The following is an 18,106-nucleotide window of genomic DNA, read 5'->3' on the forward strand; positions in this document are numbered from 1 at the left end:
CTCCGGTTGACATTCCTGCTGTTAGCATGCCAATTGCACGCTCCCTCAAATCTTGCGACATCTGTGGCATTGTGCTGTGTGATAAAACTGCACCTTTCAGAGTGGCCTTTTATTGTGGGCAGTCTAAGGCACACCTGTGCACTAATCATGGTGTCTAATCAGCATCTTGGTATGGCACACCTGTGAGATGGGATGGATTATCTCAGCAAAGGAGAAGTGCTCACTATCACAGATTTAGACTGGTTTGTGAACAATATTTAAGGGAAATGGTGATATTGTGTATGTGGAAAAAGTTTTAGATCTTTGAGTTCATCTCATACAAAATGGTAGCAAAACCAAAAGTGTTGCGTTTATATTTTTGTTGAGTGTAAATAAGTCTTTAACTTAGATTTAAAAAGTGCTAGGTCAGGACTAGTACGTAACTCAAGAGGTAGCTTGTTCCACAGTCTGGGGCCAGCTACCGCATAAGCATGATTACCCCAGTGTTTATATCTTGACCTTGGAACATCTAAGTAAAGCTGGCCAGACGCCCGTAATGTCCTACTGTAGGTGCGCAAAGTTAAAATTTCAGACAAGCAGGGAGGTGCAAGGCCATAAATAGCTTTAAAACGAACATTAAATTTTAAAATCAATTCTAAAATGAACTGGAAGCCAGTGGAGTGAGTACAGGATGGGCGTAATATGCTCACGTCTAAAAGTGTTTGTTAAAAGACGAGCAGCACCATTCTGCACCAACTGGAGACGTGCAAGAGATGACTGATTAATGCCCGAATAAAGTGCATTACAATAATCAAGTCTGGAGCTGATGAAAGCATGAATGGCTGTCTCAAAATCACGTCTACTGAGAAAGTGCTTTATTTTAGCCAAAAGGCAAAGTTGGAAAAAACTAGCTTTGACAACAGAGTTTATCTGTTGATCACCCTCAAACAGCTGTCAAATATCACTCCCAAAATCTTGACAGCTGGTTTTACATAGCCAATTTGGTGTTACCACATTTGGTATGCCAGAGCGCTGAAACACCATGATCTCCGTTTTACCATCATTCAGGTAACGGAGGTTTTGGGACAGCCACTGCTTTACATCGTGAATACAATTAAATAATGATGACAAAGCATCACTCCCATTAGTCCTCACAGGCAAATAGATTTGCAGATCATCTGCATAACAATGAAAGGACAGATTGTGCTGGGTTATAACTGACCCCGATGGCAGAATGTACAAAGAAAATAGAATCGGCCCAAGGACAGAACCCTGCGGACAGATGAGCAGTTGATGAGGAGAGGTCCCCAATCATGACAGAAAAGCTCCTTTCAGCCAAATATGATCTAAACCATTGAAGTGCAGTACCATGAATGCCAATAAAATGTTCTAACCGGGAAACAAGTACTGTGTGATCCACAGTATCAAAGGCTGCTGTGAGGTCCAACAGAACCAGCACAGCAGGATTCCCTGCATCCACCGACAAAGTAATGTCATTATGAACTCTTAAAAGTGCTGACTCAGTGCTGTGTCGCGATCTAAACCCAGATTGGAATTTTTCAAGGATGAGATTGTCTTCTAAAAATGATTGTAACTGTAAAAAGACAACCTTTTCTAAAACCTTAGACAGAAATGGCAGATTTTAGACACAGGTCTAAAATTGGATAAAACTGATGAGTCCAGGTGAGGTTTTTTTTTTTAGCAGTAATGCCTTGTGACCATTAGGACCCTGTGATTAGCAACAAGTCTTCATAATGTGCATGCAAACAAAAAGAGTACTTCATGTGTTGGGAAGGTGTCGTAACACGGACCCACAACAGGGGGCGCAAGTGAACGGACAATGGATAAGAAAAGGAGTAACAATTTAATGTTGCGAAAGTACACAACGGAATACAAACAGAAATAACAGGTGCCAATTGTATACAAGAGGACGGTGGGCAGGCTCGAAGATAGGAGACCTCTGATGAACGAGGAGCCGGGGCCCACACCGCTTCCACCACCAACGGCCTGAAGAACACCGGAGCCGCCAAGTCCTGAATCCCCAGGTGGTCTCTGTCCTCCGTTGTCGGCCCTGGTACTGCTGGCAAAGAAGAAACAGAAGGAGGTGAGTGTGAGTCCTCACACCCAGCAACCTTTACACTCAAAGTCTCTGGGAGGGAAAACCTCCACCTCCAGATACGTTTCTCTCGTGCAGCTCCTGTTGGTCCCTCTTCTGGATCACCACAGGAATGCGGCTGCACACAGAACAAAGTTTAGACAATCGATAAGTCAGCAGAGAAATTACCTTTGTGGTAGATGATTTCTCGGCGAGGAGGTGGAGTTGTGATCCGCTTCTTGTAAGGAGGTTAATGAGAGACAGCTGGTGAGGTTGACAGGTGACAGCTGTCACTTCCAATAGCTCTGGCGCCCTCTCATGCTTGAAGCCCGCACTCCAAGCAGGGCGCCGACTGGTGGTGGTGGGCCAGCAGTACCTCCTCTTCAGCGGCCCACATAACATCATGTGTATGTCTGAACAAACCCAGACATGTCCCACTGTGCCAACATTTAAAATAATAGCTAAAACTATACCAGGAAATTATTACTTATATAATAATATAATAAAAATATAATAATTATAGGAGGCTCACTGGTTCCCACTGATACCTATCATAATCCAAAATTTCAAAGTTGATAATCTTCAAATACACCTTGTGATTTTTAAGGGGATACTATTGGAAATGTTGTGGATCCACTCCCTCATTGACTGACACATAATGCCTATGCTTGTTTTGCTCATTAAATTATGATAAAATACACCAACACAGCCCAAAAGAAGAGGTTCACTGGTCCCCACCTGTACCTATCCAAGATTTCAAAGCTGAATATGGAGTAGTTTTTTAGAGTTACTGATGGAAACTTTGCAGACCTACTCACTGACTGACTGGCACCCCTATGTCTATTAGCAGGGCTGCAACTAACAATTATTTTCATTATCAATTAAGAGATCTCTAATAAGATCTATTATTAGTACACTGGGACCACAGTTTCATGGTCCAGTTCAACTCTCAGTACATTCATATTTCCTCACACAGATATAGAAAATACTGGTGGTACCCCCCAGCCTCCATGGCAGTGAGGTCCCTGGGTGGCAGAATTCCTGTGGTGTTAGCAAGACCTTTTCAAACTTGATTCAGATCTTGACTTGATATACCTTTCTTGTAAATTTGGTGACCCTAGGCCGCTCCATTCCAGAGCAATCACACTAAAAAGTCAATTGTTGATACCGCCCAATGCCAGGGTGATGACAATACCCCTTCAGCCAAACAACAAAACAAAATACAAAATTCAAAAGATGGGCTATATCTGAAAATCCTCAATAGTTAGCTTGAGGAGCTACAGTTTCAACTTCCTGAACCTTCAGTCTGAAGGTTTTAACATTGCATTTTGCATAATCTCATTAAAAACAAACATCTGAACATGACAATATAATTCCAAGTCAATGCTACAGGGAATACTACTATATGCAGTAATAATAAGCACAATTGTCTTTCCTTTCACATTTTTGACTCTTTGGTTACTAGGACTCATGCTTCCATCCTTTCTACGCACAGGGTTCTCAAACTTGTTCGCCTGCATAGGGAAGCAATGCTGATTCCTCCTCTCTTTTCTTCAGCCTTCCTGTTGTCCTGCAAAATGTGAAGTATTGAGTAAGCATGTCCCTTTTGGGCTCCCGTATCAACATGGCTGTCTCCATGAAGGGGCCCATTTCCAAATAGATATAGGGTTCATTCTAAGTTTATGAAAATGCATTGATTCACTGTTGCAGGTAACGTATATGCTAATGAACAGAGGGTTATGAATCCTATATTCCATTTATGCTTAATTAATGCCCCTAAATCCTACACACTGTAGCTTTAAGAGGAACTGCTTTAAGAGAATGGTTAAGTCTTATCTGCTCAATAGCATTCTTGAAAGTCATGTCAGTCAATTTGTGTAAATATGTACTTTATTTACTGCAAAAAGTTTTAAATTTGTGTTTTTATTATTTTTATTTATTTATTTAGTTGTTATCTTGTTGCTTGACATGTTTGTTTTAGAGAAGGACCACCATGGAAGACTTTTTTGTGTTATTCTTGAAATTCCAAAGAATTTATTCTGGTTAATGTTTTATTAGGTCTTTGTTTAATTCATGTTTTTTTATTTGTATGGAATTTCTAAATAAATCAAATGAAATCAAATCAAACAAATATAAACTTGACTTGCAGTCAACAGAGACAGAAGCTTACACTTGCAAACCTGATGTCACATCTTACAGCTTCAGAACGCACTGTGGCGTGTTGGATGAAAACAACATGAAACCGTACGGATTAAAAAGTGTTTCAGAGTTTCCAAGGCAACAAAACTAAAGCTGACACAACCACTCAACTTCCAGCTTCACTCAAATTCCAGCTAGCTAATTATTTTAGTAAGTTGAAATGTTACCTAACTGAAGAACTGTCCTTTCATTGCATTGTTGTGGAAATATTCAAGCCATAAGTTGCGCTTCACAACATAAAAAACCACCAAAACCAGCCTTTTCCTCAGATCTTCTGCTACTTCGCTTGCTGCTCGCCCCGCCCCCTAGGCAATACTAGTTCTTCTTTCTCTGTAAGGTCATTAGAGGTTGGCAACGTGTTGGTACATGAGCGCCACCACCGGGACAGGAGTGTGTACCGTCGGACTGATAAAAAATGAGAAGGAGAACAGAGACAGACAGAAAAAACCCTCACTTCTAGTACCCCTGCCAATAAACCAGAATAAAAAGAAGCTATCAACTATTATGTTTATTTTTGTATGGGTGACGTCCCCCACTGTGTGCTTTTAAGGCAGTTTTTGTAAACAACGTTTGGTCATCATCTACCACTGCATGTAACTGAGAAATGAGTTATCAGATCTGATTCTTTAGGTTTTCACTTTAGAGCCAGTAGTTTTCATTTAGTTTGTAATTTGTTGGCAGAGTAATAATAAAAAGAACAGCAGCCAGCCTTCCTGTTGGTGGCAGTGTTACACTATTCAGTGTACAGCCTTTGGAATTTATTAGAAGAAGTAGAATCAAGTTTGAGAAAGTAAGAATGTTAGATTATTTTATTTGTTTGATGTTGAAAACAGTTCTTTGTCTATAACTGGATGGCAGTGTTAACGTCAGCTTGATGGTGTGCTCAATAAGTGTGAATAACTTTACTTAAATTTAGCTAGCTTGCTGCAAATGTTCTGTTAGCCAGTTTAGCTAATTGCTAATTTAACAGTAAACAGGTGGTACTTATACTAGTGGTTTGTTAGCAATATTTAACTCCACCATCTAATAAAACCACCACTTCTTGCTTTGATTCAAAACTTTGAAAACTCCAGAGTGCTTCAGCTGCAATCTTTGCTTTGAATTATGTGATATCCTACATTGATATATACAATTAGGAATTGATAACTAGACATTGTAGTTTAGTTAGTCCACAGTTCTTCTTTTGAGGGAAACATTTGGAGTCAAAGCCTCGAAGCATGCGTTAAGATTCCAAAGAGGGCTTCATGCTGATTTTTGCTTTGAATGATGTCTGATGATCGCAAAAGCACACAGATGAAATAAGCTAAAGATAGCTAGAAGTTGGACTTGGAACACAAAATCTGCAGTGGTCATCGGTGTACCATTAATTTTTCAAGCCAGAGCGACAGCGGGTGAATGAAACTCCTGCGTTGGGTGCAAATAATTGGTCCATTGTCCAATAAAAGGTAGATCAAAAACATGAAAAACGATGTCAGTTGGTCAGGGAAAGTTTGATGCGCAAATTAAAACAGCCTCAGGTCACATGATTGTAAAAAATATACTACTTTGCAGAAAGTAAATGAATGAAATGAAAAACTGAAATGAAGTGTTGGAAAACATTTAAATACACTCTGGCTTTCAGAGGCATTTGTATACACTGAGCAGACCATATTGATTTATTAATTATATTGTAGTATATTTTTTTTCTCAATATGTTGAGGGGTTGGCTCCCTCTAGTGACCAGTCCCCTCAGATTTATCTGTGCATGTGCCTGCCAAGCAGTCACCCTTTTTTCATATTGGGACAACATGTCCTTTTTTCCAATCTGTAGGGATGCACTTCCAGGAGAATAGCATCTCCGCCTTGAAGAGTTCAGCTCCAATACAGCAGATCCCTGGAGCTTTGCTCACTCTTAGCTGTTTCACGGTCTTTGCAATCCCTTTAACATTTAGTGGTTGATAGTTTACTGCAGAATCAGCCACAAGAACCCTGGCACTGTAGATGTACAATATCCCAGTTGGAGGATCAGTTTTATAGCTCAAAATAGCTGACCTAACGGGACAGTACAGCAGGAGCATTTGTCATGGCTAGGTGTCATCCGCCACGATTGCAGTGTGGCAAGCCATATGTTTCGATCAACACTGTGCTTTGATTCCTCTGTGAGCAGGCTGAGGGTCACTTGACCACTGATGGTGAATCATCTGATGATCGATTCCTCTCACAAATGCCTCCTTGTCCACTCTTAGGGTCACCATCGGCTGCTTTCTCAGGTCCCTATACCAACTGGAATGACCATCAACCGATGTATTACAACTCCCCTGGATGAGATTCAGAAGGTCCACCTAAACGCCTCCTCCTATACATTCATCAGTAAGTATCAGGGCCTGGTCACAAGAGAACTCCTTCATTTCCTTTCATATCACAAGTTGTGTCTATTTTTGAAACTCCTGCAGCCAGTTGTGTGCAAACACCTGTGATTAGTTTGACATGGCTGCACTGGATTTAATTTTGACTTTGTTTTATGCATGCAGAAGTATTTCATCTGAAATTTCAGTCACACCACAACAAGAGCATTACTGTGCGAATGGGTTTATTGTGGAGAAACTGAAGGTGGTACAGTATAGATCAGCACTTGGCTCTGTGCATGCAACCCGAAGAGGATAAAATGTGTAGTGTTTACATAGCTGAGCAACAGATCGGATATTCTTAACAGCATCAGGGTGTGAAGAAATAACAAATATAAGCAACAAAGCATTTTAGAACAAGCTGACATGGCAACAGCCACATTAATGTCTAGCATGAATACACCTCATACTTGTTACATTCTTTTTATATTGACATAATATGCAGCTTCTCACAAAGGACTTCGGCCTGTTTGACCAATGTAAACTCGCAAGCAATGTAATGACTTTAACAAATAAACATTTGATTTCTTATTTCCATCCCCTTATAACATCTACATCTTGTTTCTCAGACTTACAAAGACAGTATACCATCAGTTATCCATACTAGAACACTTAACTTCATGAGACCAGTAAAGAAATGTAAGCTCATCCATTGTGCATGTGCATGCTAGTATGTACTGTATGCATGCAGCTGTGCATGTCTGTGTGTACAGTGTGCTCAATCACAGTGTATTTCACAGCTCGTCAGTCTCTCCATCGAAAGGCACCGCGTCTGACTCCATGTGAATGCTGCTGGGCTCGCTGCTGCCCACCCAGCCAATAGGGGTGCGGTTGAAAGAAGGTCGGCAGTCGATGTCATGTTGGTACACCACTGTGGGCTCAGTCTCTTGTTTGGTTGCTTCAGTGTCAGGCAGCTGGAATTTCATGAACTGGCTGGCCTTCTCAAAGCCGCCGTAGGGCATGGCAGTCCTATGAAGCAAAAGTGGTGATTAAAGCTACCATGTGTTTGAAAGCACCTGCAAAGTCAGGCTTTTGAGAAAGTACCTGTTGAAGCATTTGTAATTAGGCAGATCCCTGTGCATTATGGGACCAGGCATTTTACTTTTCAGAGTGGATAACAGATTTTCATCCCCCTTCATGGCCTTTTCCCACGGGGACACGTATGTCTTCACGTGAATCTGCTTCTTAGATTTATCCCCTTTTCCACCTCCTGCCAAAAGGGTGTCCAAAATGCATTAATTTAATGTAACATTGTGCAAACTCAAAAGATGTCATGTTTTTGAAATCTCTATGTAAATTAGATATTTTAACATTTCATTGCATTATCTTGAAATAGTCAGTTCAGTGCCAAAGCACAACAGAAGTGGCCCAAAGCACTTCACGAGACTAAGGACTACACCCTGAGTAACCACACTGGCAACAGTCAGTGAAGATTCTCGGTTATTCAGGTCAGCGATAACTAGATGTTTACTCAAAAGCCAATGGACTTATTGCTTAGATGTTACTCATTCAGGTAAAACTGAAGCTGTTACTTGAATCAGTTTTAAAATATCATGAAGAGTAAACAAAAAGTCCAGTTGCTTTTGAGTAAACTTCTAGAAGTCTTCAACTACTGTATCAGTGGATTCATTGCTATAGATAGTACAAATGTGTGCATGCATCTCCTCAAATATATGTCAAAAACTGTTGATCTGATTGCTTTCAAACGTTTTCACAATGTTAGTGTGACCTCCATACTTCAGTCTTCCTTCCAGACCAGTTGGATTCAGGTCTGGGTTGTGGAGTTGATTTCAACAGCATTTTTGGCACTGACATATTTTAGTCCCCATCTTCATTCATGCAACAAGATAATCTAGATTCTGAGGCTGCAGATCCTTGAAGGATTCTTCTAAAATTTCCCAACTTAAGTAATATGCCTCTAACTGACTTGAAAAGTTGATACAAAATTGTTGATTTCCTCAAGATCAGGTGGATGCAGAATCTAGAATTATGTGTCTACTGAGAGGTAAAAGCCTGAAATAGGTGACTATCTGTATTTGGTCCTTGTGGCAGTTGGAAGTAGGAAGCTGATCACTGGATGAGGATCTGAAACCCGATTGAGTTTAACTTGTATATCTAGTGTGATCGTGTCTTAGTATGGTATTGAGCCACCACGTGCTGCCACAGCAGCTCAGTGCATCTTGGCATTGATTCTTCAAGTTTCTGCAACTACTGAAGGGATGGACCACTATTCTTCCAAAATGTGTTCCTTTATTTAGTTGGTGTTGAAGAGTGCTGTCTAATACAGTAGTCTGACATTTCCCATTGATGTTCATGCAACGTCCAAATCATAATTCTTCGCCATTTTCATTCCCATGAAACTGTTCTGTGATCACTTGGGTCCTGTGGCTGGGGATGTTTTTTCCTCCAGTCATTTATTCAGGTTCTTTAATGTTACCTGTCTGTTTTTCTTTGGTCTTAAATTAAACCGCTTTTTGCATAATAGCAGACAATGAACATTTCAAACACAAACCAAAGGCAAGAAAAAAGTGGATACCAACCTTTTAGCGCAGACGACTCACCACCTCCTTCGCCTTTTCCATCTGTTCCAGCGTCACTCCCACCTTGGCCTCCTGCACCCCCTGCACTTCCTGCTGCTCCTGCTGCACCTGTCCCTTTGCTTCCAGGCTTTGGCAGGGGCACAGGGGCCCCTCCAACAAACTGCAGCCCTGCGTAATTCAGCTGACCAACCTGTTTGCTAACATGATGCACGCCAACGGTTACTGCCTGACTTCCCACCTGACCTCCCAGAGAGGGAACAAACTTCTGGAAGTTGTCCTGTTGAAGTGGGGGTGGTGGCACAAAAATTAAAATAATTACCTTCTGAACTTGTCCAGCCAAATGATTTACAATACCAAGCCTTCAGTCATTCGCTCACCATAGACTCACTGCTGAAGATGTCAGGGTTGTTCTCATAGATGAACTTCTCCACCCTCTGCTTCCTCATCTTAAACATCTTTGATCCGCGGTTCTTGAGCAGAGAAAGCTCCTCCAGCATGATGTCTCTGGGAGTCCTGATCTTTTTTCCCAGATCAAACTCTGATGCTTCCGGCTCTGTTTCAAACTCTGGGCAAAGAGCACCAAAATGCTTTAATTAAGAAAGAAAGAACTAAAACCCTCCAGCACAGGAATTGTGGGGTTTGTGAATATTAACTAAGTTCCTTTGGCTTCTCTGTTTTTTTCACACAGGGTGGGCACAAGTATTTTATTTATTTATTTTTTTCTGAATGACAGATGTCCTTCCTGGTGCAGAAAAAAAAGAAGGGCGGGGGGGGGGGGGTTGGGGGCTTGCGAACAATGCTGTGCACCACACTTAAAATAAACTGGGCATGTATTGTAGGCCTAATAACACTAGTCACACCAAATCCGGATAGAGTACAAATTCCTGTTTAATGATGTACAGTGGTCCCTCATTTATCGCGGGAGTTACGTTCTAAAAACAACCCGCGATAAACGAAATCTGCGAAATAGTCAGCGCTATTTTTTACACTTATAGATGTTTTAAGGCTGTAAAACCCCTCACTACACACTTTTCTCAAACAGGCATTAACATTTTCTCACTTTTCTCTCTTGTGTAAACACTCTCTTTATTCTTCTGTGCGAGAAGATTAAGCCCTGGTGGTCTTGAACCAGGACCTTTTTGCTCAGTAAACAAATGCAGTAACCACTTGGCCATCATGCTGCTCCGATTGGATTGTACTAATTTTAATTTAAAAAAATACCCATACACCCCATACTCTTTTACATTTGATGAGTGTTTTACCAAGAAACATTTCAAATCAGACATTCGCTGATCATTTCAATACGCACTGTGGGAAAGAATTTATTGACAAGTTGGATAATATGGCAGGACTGGTATTCCCTTTAGCAGCTAGAAAAACAAACTTATAAATACAATCACTTATTAATTAAGTGTAAATATGTAAATCTGGAACGATGACCATTGGTTTCTTTGATAAGATATGAAACGTACACACCAGTAGACAAAACGCTTCTTTATTTGATTCAAGTAAGTATGATGTGTGATAGTTATATTTACTTTGTACAACTTACTTCGTATTGAATAACTGTGAGTAGTTTATGAAATAATGGAATAAGGAACAGTCGCCCAATCAGATGTTTGTCATTGAAAATCAATCCAGAGACACAAATATGGCTGTGATGAGGAAGGACCTACATTTATGCAATAAACTGTAATTGTACATGTACGTATTCATCCTATTTTAAAGAGCTGCTGGAAAATCTGGTTTCACATTCATAGTTCTTGTCTTACCATCCTGAGTGATGTTTGACAGGTCAGTTATGATCTTGGAGGGCTTTTTCCTCTTGCTCAAAGGTGCAGGTGTTCCCAGAGGCATGGCTGGAGGGTCGGGAAAGAAGAGAGTGCTGAGGTTTCTGAGCATTTACTGTCAAATCAGCAGTAAAATTGTGGCAGGATGTTTGGTTACAAATATATACGTACAGACAGGCGCAATATTTTTTCAGAACAGAATCCAAGAGTTCAGTTTCAACCTTTGAGGTTATTGGGCGTTAAATTTCTCAATTTCAGATCCAGTTCAAATGCAGTAAAACTTTTGCATGACAGGAAATGATGCATGAGTACTCAAAGTTGTGTGTTATGCATCATCAGTGCAGCAACACTTTGAAGTTTTATTTAGCTGATGTCACTGGTTATGCTGCTATGATTCAATTTAATATAAAAACATTCAAATTGGAATAAATCTGTTTTAGGTGATTTTATATTGACATAAATGTAAAGTTAGACAGAGGATGAAATGTGTTGAAATCAGCACTCTGGATATCATGACTGTCAGTTTATATGTACAATGGGTTGTTCATAAGTGCAACGGTTGGTAGTTCAAATCCATGTTACACTTATGTGTGCATCCAAGTGCTGTTGAGCAAATAACAAACATGTAAAATAAAGATTACAGTTGTGTTAACACCTCTGACCTGATGTTGATTATTTTAATTATCACTTTACAATAAATGTACATGAGTGAACATTACAGTGGTTAATGCAGTAATAAGTAACAAGCATTAACCATTAACTAACAGGAAAAGAAATGTTAACCGTGTTTAGTAATTTAATCCATTATTAGATCATGCTTGTTACTTCATTAACTAGCAAAGCCATTATGAGCACCAGTAACAAATGATTACTGACCACAGTTAGCTCTTAATTCACCATTAGTTAATGCTTATTACTGTGTTAAGTAACATGAGCACCATTAATAAATGTTTACTGAACACAGCTCTTAATTCACCATTAGTTCATGCTTATTACTGCGTTACTAACATGAGGACCATTAATAAATGACTAATAGTTAAATACTGCATTAACTAGCAAATACATTAATACATGGTTACTAAGTACAGCTAGTGCTAAATTAACTGGTGCTTATAACTGCATTAACTAACAAACACTTTAATAAATTGTTACTAAACACAGCTCTTAATTCACTGTTGGTTAATGCTAATTACTGCATTAACTAACATGAGCACCATTTATTACTGAACACAGTTAGCTCTTAATTCACTGCTGGTTAATGCTAATAACTGCATTAACTAGCATAAGTGCCATTAATAAATGATTAGTGAACACAGCTCTTAATACACTGTCAGGTAACGCTTACTACTGCATTGACTTGCATTAACACTTTAATAAAGGATTACTGAACACAGTTAGCTCTTAAGTCACTGATAGTTAATGCTTATTACTGCATTAAGTAACATGAGCAGATTAATGAATGATTACTAAACCCAGTTAAATTAATTCATTATTAGTTGATACTTATTACTGCATTACGTTACTGCAATACACTAATAAATGGTTACTAAGCACAGTTAGCACTTAATTAGCTTAAAGGTCATGTTGCACAGAAATCACAACAACAGATTTAGGCTGTTAGTGATCAGCTGATGATACACCGGGATTACTTTGTTCACTTCTGTGACTGGTCTCAAAGTATATGGCACAGACAACAAACAGCTATGGAAACTGCTGAAAAGAAAGTACTTGTGAGTACTCATTTTTCCGATTCTTTCTGACTGTTTACTGTGGCGCATGTGCCGCACACAATGTACTGTTCAGACATAATTCATCAAGTCAGATCATCACCTGTGGTTACAATGTGTGTCCTGCTCTACATATTAAACTGTTTCACATGTAAATGTGCAACCACTTGCAGTTACACTGTGTTCCCTGCTTTACATATGTTAACAAGCCCAGACGTTTTATCGACGCCACCACTTTTTGCTCATATGACTGCACCCTCAGTAGCGTGGACTCCATCAGGCTGTCTTGAGTGCTGTCACAAGCTGACATGTTCAGGGCCTGCTCGGGGAATTCTCCACACTCACGCAACAGACCTTTTCACCCTCTGCCGCCAAGCCCAGAGTGGAGCACTATATCTCCACCACGGGCCCGCCGGTGTACACACGGGCAAAGCGTCTCAACCCAGCCAAGCCCGTGGGCGTCACCCCTTTTCATGGTGCCCACTCCCGGTGGTGGATGGCGCCCTTGTGGTGATTACTGCTGACTTAATGATGCCACAATGCCGGACCGCTACCCAGTACCCTACATCCAGGACTTTTCAGTGCACCTGGCAGACACGGTCATTTTCTAGAAGGTGGACCTTGTCCCTGGATACCACCAAGTGCCTGTCCACCTGTGGGGCCTCCCCAAAACAGCAATGATTACCCCTTTTCGATTGTTTGAGTTCCTGAGAATGCTGTTCAGCCTTAAAGACGCTTCTCCAGTCCTGCCAGTGCCTCATGGACTCTGCACTATGTGATCTGCCTTTCTTGTTTGTCTACCTTGATGACATCCTTGTGGCCAGTTCCTCCCAAATCAAACACTTATCCCACCTAGGGATATTGTTTGAATGCCTCAGCCTGCATGGACTGATCATCAAGCCCGCTGAGTGCCAGTTTGGGTTGGCCACCATCGAGTTTCTGGGATACAGAATCACAAAGGACAGGGCTGTGCCACTCCTGTCTGAGGTGGAAGCAATTCTAACACTCCCATGACTGACCACAGTGCAAGCCCTGCAGGAGTTCTTGGGAATGGTACACTTTTCCCAAAGCCACTGCGGTTATGTGGCCCCTGGACAAGGCCCTAAAGGGGAAAGCGCCCAAGCATGTGGTGGACTGATCAGCAGAGAGAGACACAGCAGGTGTGACGCCAAGGCCTCCTTGGCTTCCACGATGATGCTGGCTCATCCATTGCCCGACGCTCCCATAGCCATCACCATGGATGCATCGGACGATGCTGTGGGCACAGTGCATGAACAGTGGGTAAGTGGGTTCTGACAACTGCTCGCTTTCTTCAGTCAGCAGTTATGCCCCAGCAAGCGCAAATATAGCACATTTGACCAGGCGTTGCTTGCCCTTCACCTTGCAGTGCGTCACTTCGGCACACTGCTGGAGGGCTGGCGGTTTACAGGTTTTGTTGACCACAAACCACTGTCTTTTGCCATGGCCGAAGTGTCGGATCCCTGGTCTGCCTGCCAGCAATGGCAGCTTGCTTATGTCTGAGTTCACCGCAGACATACAGCACGTTGCTGGCAAGACGAACTTCATTGCGGACTGCCTCTCCTGAGCCTTTGCAACCACCGTCCACCTTGGCCTGGACTACACCCTCATGGCAGCTGATCATACCACCAACCCAGAGGTGCAGTCACTCAGATCTACGGGCACTGGATTACAGTTGACAGATATCACCTCTGGTGAGGGCACCACAAGGCTGCTCTGCGACATCTCCACAGGACACCCACGGCTTCCTGTCTCCACCGCATGGAAGCAGCGTGTCGTTGTGCACGACCTTTCCTACATGGGAAGGAAACCATCACAAAGGCTGGTGGCAGCCAAGTTCATCTGGCATGGGCTCAAGAAGGATGTTAGAGACTGGGTGGACTCTTGTGGCGAGTGTCAGTGCTTCAAGATCCACCGCCACGTCAAAGCTCCCCTGGCTCACTTCACAGTACTGGAGCGGAGGTTCGATAATGTTAACGTGGACCTCATGGGCCCCCTACCCCCTCCTTGGGTTTCATGCGCCTCCTCACCATGGTTGGCAGGACCACCCAGTGGCCAGAGGCCGTTCTGCTGACTGGGGCAAATGGCCCGGGCGTTCATTGGTACTTGGATCACCTGATTCGGCACTCCATCGGACCTTTCATCTGACAGGGGCCCACAGTTTATGTCTGACCTCTGGAACACAATCGCAGACAGCCTGGGTGTGAAGCTCCACCAAACCACCCCGTATCACCCCAAGGCTAATGGACTATGTGAGCGCTTTCCTCGTTCCATGAAAGCCACTCTACGGGCCGGCTTGACAGACAGCGGTTGGGTGGACTGACTCCCATGGGTCATGTTGGGCCTCCGAACCACCCCCAAGGAGGACCTCCAGTCCTCATCAGCAGAGTTGTTTTTTGGCCAGCCATTACAGCTCTTTAGGGATTTCATTCCTGATACCATCATCCCCTGGTTAGCTGCCCAGCAATGGTGCAAGCTTCAGGACAAAGTTAGGCTTTTTGCACCTGTGCCTACTTCATAGCCTGTGTGGCACATGCAATGTACTGTTCAGACATAATTCACTATGTCAGATCATACAGTGTGTATGCTGCTCTACATGTTAAACCTGTTTCGCATGTAAATGTTCCACCACTTGCGGTTACACTGCTTTACATATGTTAACAAGCCGAGATGTGCACATCGCTGTTTTCCCAGTAGGACCTTTGCGTGGATATGCTGCCTTACACGTTAAGCCGAGACGGGCATGTTGTTGCTTTCCCGGCAGGACTCCTGCAGGGTCAGTGTATGAGTGATTGCTCTCAAAGCTGTCTTGACAACATGTATTAGGGTTTTGATCACTTGCTACATTGTAGCAGCAGCAGACAAAGGTCTGTCCTTGCTGTGTATGTAATCAACTGACTCGGCCCCTTTTGATGCTTTACTGTCAGGAACCTTGTGGGGTTAAGGAGCGATGCTGAGCCTCCTTATAAAGTCTGTGTGTGTGAATGAAGTCAATCAACTCAACTTTTTTCTTGTATAGCGCCAAATCACAACAAACAGTTGCCCCAAGGCGCTCCACATTGCAAGGCAAGGCCATACAATAATTATGAAACACAGTCTACGTCTAAAGCAACATAACCAAGGGATGGTCCAGGGTCACCCGATCCAGCCCTATAGTCAGTGAAATAATGCGTTGTCGGAATGTGAAATTGTTGCTCTTTCTTTCATTTGGCGCAATTTCCACATTATGTAGCTTTGAGGAAACGTCCCAGTGCATTGTTGAATGGAATGTAGAAGCTAAAATTTATTACTGTGTTAACTAACATGGGCACCATTAATAAATTATCTAAGCACAGTTAATGCTTAATTCACTGTTTAATATAGTAATAATCATTAACTAACACGGACACTAGTAATAATTTCTAGTCACATTAGTTAACTCTTAATTAATTTTGTGGTTATTATTGCATTAACTAATGCCAGTTAATGTTTCCTTATTGTAAAGTGTTACCTAGTTAATCCTTCTATTCATTTTCCTATTAATTCATCATTTATAAAGTGTAAACATTCCGTGCAAAAATGCAAGTCAGTTTCCCATTTTCAAGGTGACGTTCCAAAAAAACAACAGTCCAGTCCAAAGGCCAAACATGTTGATTTTACATCAAAATGAGAGGCAAAAGAAAATAAGAAAATCTTCATATTTTACAATCTGTAAGTAGATAATGTTGGAATTTTCTCATGAAATTGACATGACCATAGACAATTGATTTGTTATTAAAATAGTTGATTTATTTTCTTTAATCTAGTCTTGTGTTAAGATCTCTCCATCATCAAGAACTCCTGCAAATGAATCCTAAGCACTTGAAGGTATCGGCCATCATGGGCCCTGCTCGTTTTTCAAGATCAAGGGTGATGTCAGTCACCTCGGATTCCCAACATTCCACCAGTGAAACAGATGTCTGTCTCAAAGGAAGCATACAGCTCGCTATGTGGTTTAGTTTTGTTTGGGGACATGAGACGTCATCGTAAACAGAAGCACGTAGTGAGGGAGACTCAAAGCGAGAGATCTCTGCATTCAGGTGCAGTTATATTGTAATAAAATAAGACATTTGTATTCGTATAATCTGAAGTCTGGGAAGTCCTTAACTGCAATATCAGTAAATAATGGAACTTTTTAAAATTATTATTATTTTCTGGTTCTTACACATTATGAGTATTATGAGAGCATTTTTTTGACTTTCTGCACCTTCAGCTCTAAACAGTTTCTTTAACACCCAGTCAAGTGGCAAGACATCACATCTCCTCTAGTGGGTGAAACTCAACCCACTGTATCTATTTTTAAAATCCATTTCCAGCCAAGACATTTTAGCGAGAAGTAATGACGTCACTGTGCGATCAAATAGGCTTCATAAGGACACAATCCACATGTCCAGAACACTAATTTGGGGGAATATTTGAGCAGCACTCTGTCAAACACCTGAACGAGAAGAGTTTTGACACCTATTGAATACCTTTAAAATGATCTTAAGCTAAAAGTGATCCAGTGCTGAGGTTTTGAACCCCTCCACCCCTCCCACATACACATAGCTATGTATTCCACTGAGGGTTTGGTAGCATATAAAATCTCTGCACCGCCCACAGTGAGGGATAGTCAGCACATTCACCTGTTCCTTTAGTCATTTTGAGATCAACATCTAAAAGTATCCAACTATAAGACCCATTTGCACACAGTTGTTGGTAGAATGAAAGCTTTTAGCTGCATGCAAATATGAAATAAAGTGGTACATTGAGTTGTTAAGATCATAGTCTACTTCTCTCTATGCCTGATCATCTATAAAAGTAGAATTTCTGAATGAGAAGGCAGTGCAAATCTTTAACTCCCCCCATTTTGCAGTTTTGCGGTTCAAGTGAACATGTCTGTTATTTAGCACAAAGACTAGATGCAAACCCACTCACCTGATTTGTGTTGTAATCCTGAGGGACGGGCAGGCCTACCAAATAGACAACGGGGAAACCCAGGGCTCAACACCGATGATCACAAGTTTACAATTCCCTCAGTGCCTCTGACCCTACGTATCGCTGGACCCAGGTCCCGGGAAGTGCAAAACCCACATGACTCTCAGATGGCAGATCTTCCAGAGGGTTGGGGGCGTGGGTGACAGCGTGTTGGTGTCAAGACAGGGGGAGGAGGAGGAGGAGGAGGTTCGGGGTATGAATAGGGATTGAGGGGGCTATTAAAGCACAGGGACAAATCTCTGTTGGCCAGCTGAAACTGCTGATGGGGATATTAAGGGAACTAAATTATTCTCACAGATGGCTCAAGAGCCTATATTTAGTAGGGGGTCAGAGCGGAGGGGGATCTCGGTTAGATGATAACCTCAAAGAACTCTAGGGT

The 18,106-nt window shown here is 41.9% G+C and overlaps 2 protein-coding genes across 9 annotated transcripts in view; both read right to left on the reverse strand.

The window, feature by feature from the left end:
* Window positions 1-4,578, reverse strand: part of hhat (hedgehog acyltransferase) — a 42,815-nt gene extending 38,237 nt beyond the window's left edge. For 3 of the 7 annotated variants that reach the window (XM_034184262.1, XM_034184263.1, XM_034184256.1), the window contains exon 1: window positions 4,441-4,539. The gene's annotated coding sequence lies outside the window, so the exon portion shown is untranslated. Of the gene's footprint in view, window positions 1-4,440 lie in introns of all 7 variants that reach the window. The other 4 variants (XM_034184257.1, XM_034184260.1, XM_034184258.1 and 1 more) reach the window with 4 other exon arrangements.
* Window positions 4,579-7,188: 2,610 nt separating this feature from the next.
* On the reverse strand, window positions 7,189-17,837 carry LOC117523334 (myozenin-1-like). Of its 2 annotated transcripts, none has more exons than XM_034184817.1 (6): window positions 17,668-17,837; window positions 10,970-11,056; window positions 9,575-9,762; window positions 9,198-9,474; window positions 7,702-7,867; window positions 7,189-7,626 (listed from the first exon to the last, which is right to left on the reverse strand). In XM_034184817.1, the coding sequence occupies exons 2-6, from the start codon at window positions 11,052-11,054 to the stop codon at window positions 7,392-7,394; spliced, it is 951 nt and encodes a 316-aa protein (XP_034040708.1). In that variant the 5' UTR covers window positions 11,055-11,056; window positions 17,668-17,837; the 3' UTR covers window positions 7,189-7,391. The 2 variants fall into 2 exon arrangements, with proteins under 2 accessions (XP_034040708.1, XP_034040707.1); XM_034184816.1 differs by having other exon boundaries at window positions 10,970-11,102.
* Window positions 17,838-18,106: the final 269 nt, after the last annotated feature.

Source organism: Thalassophryne amazonica, chromosome 13 (assembly GCF_902500255.1).
Source record: "Thalassophryne amazonica chromosome 13, fThaAma1.1, whole genome shotgun sequence".
Classification (NCBI taxonomy): domain Eukaryota; kingdom Metazoa; phylum Chordata; class Actinopteri; order Batrachoidiformes; family Batrachoididae; genus Thalassophryne; species Thalassophryne amazonica.

Bases quoted from the DNA above. Each gene is read 5' to 3' on its own strand.
- LOC117523334 (XM_034184816.1), bottom strand. From the start codon at position 11,099: ATGCTCAGAAACCTCAGCACTCTCTTCTTTCCCGACCCTCCAGCCATG. The intron at 9,763-10,969 runs GTAAGACAAGAA...CTCTTTGCCCAG, and splicing joins GTCAAACATCACTCAGGATG to AGTTTGAAACAGAGCCGGAA. The intron at 7,627-7,701 runs GTACTTTCTCAA...TTTGCTTCATAG, and splicing joins AATTACAAATGCTTCAACAG to GACTGCCATGCCCTACGGCG.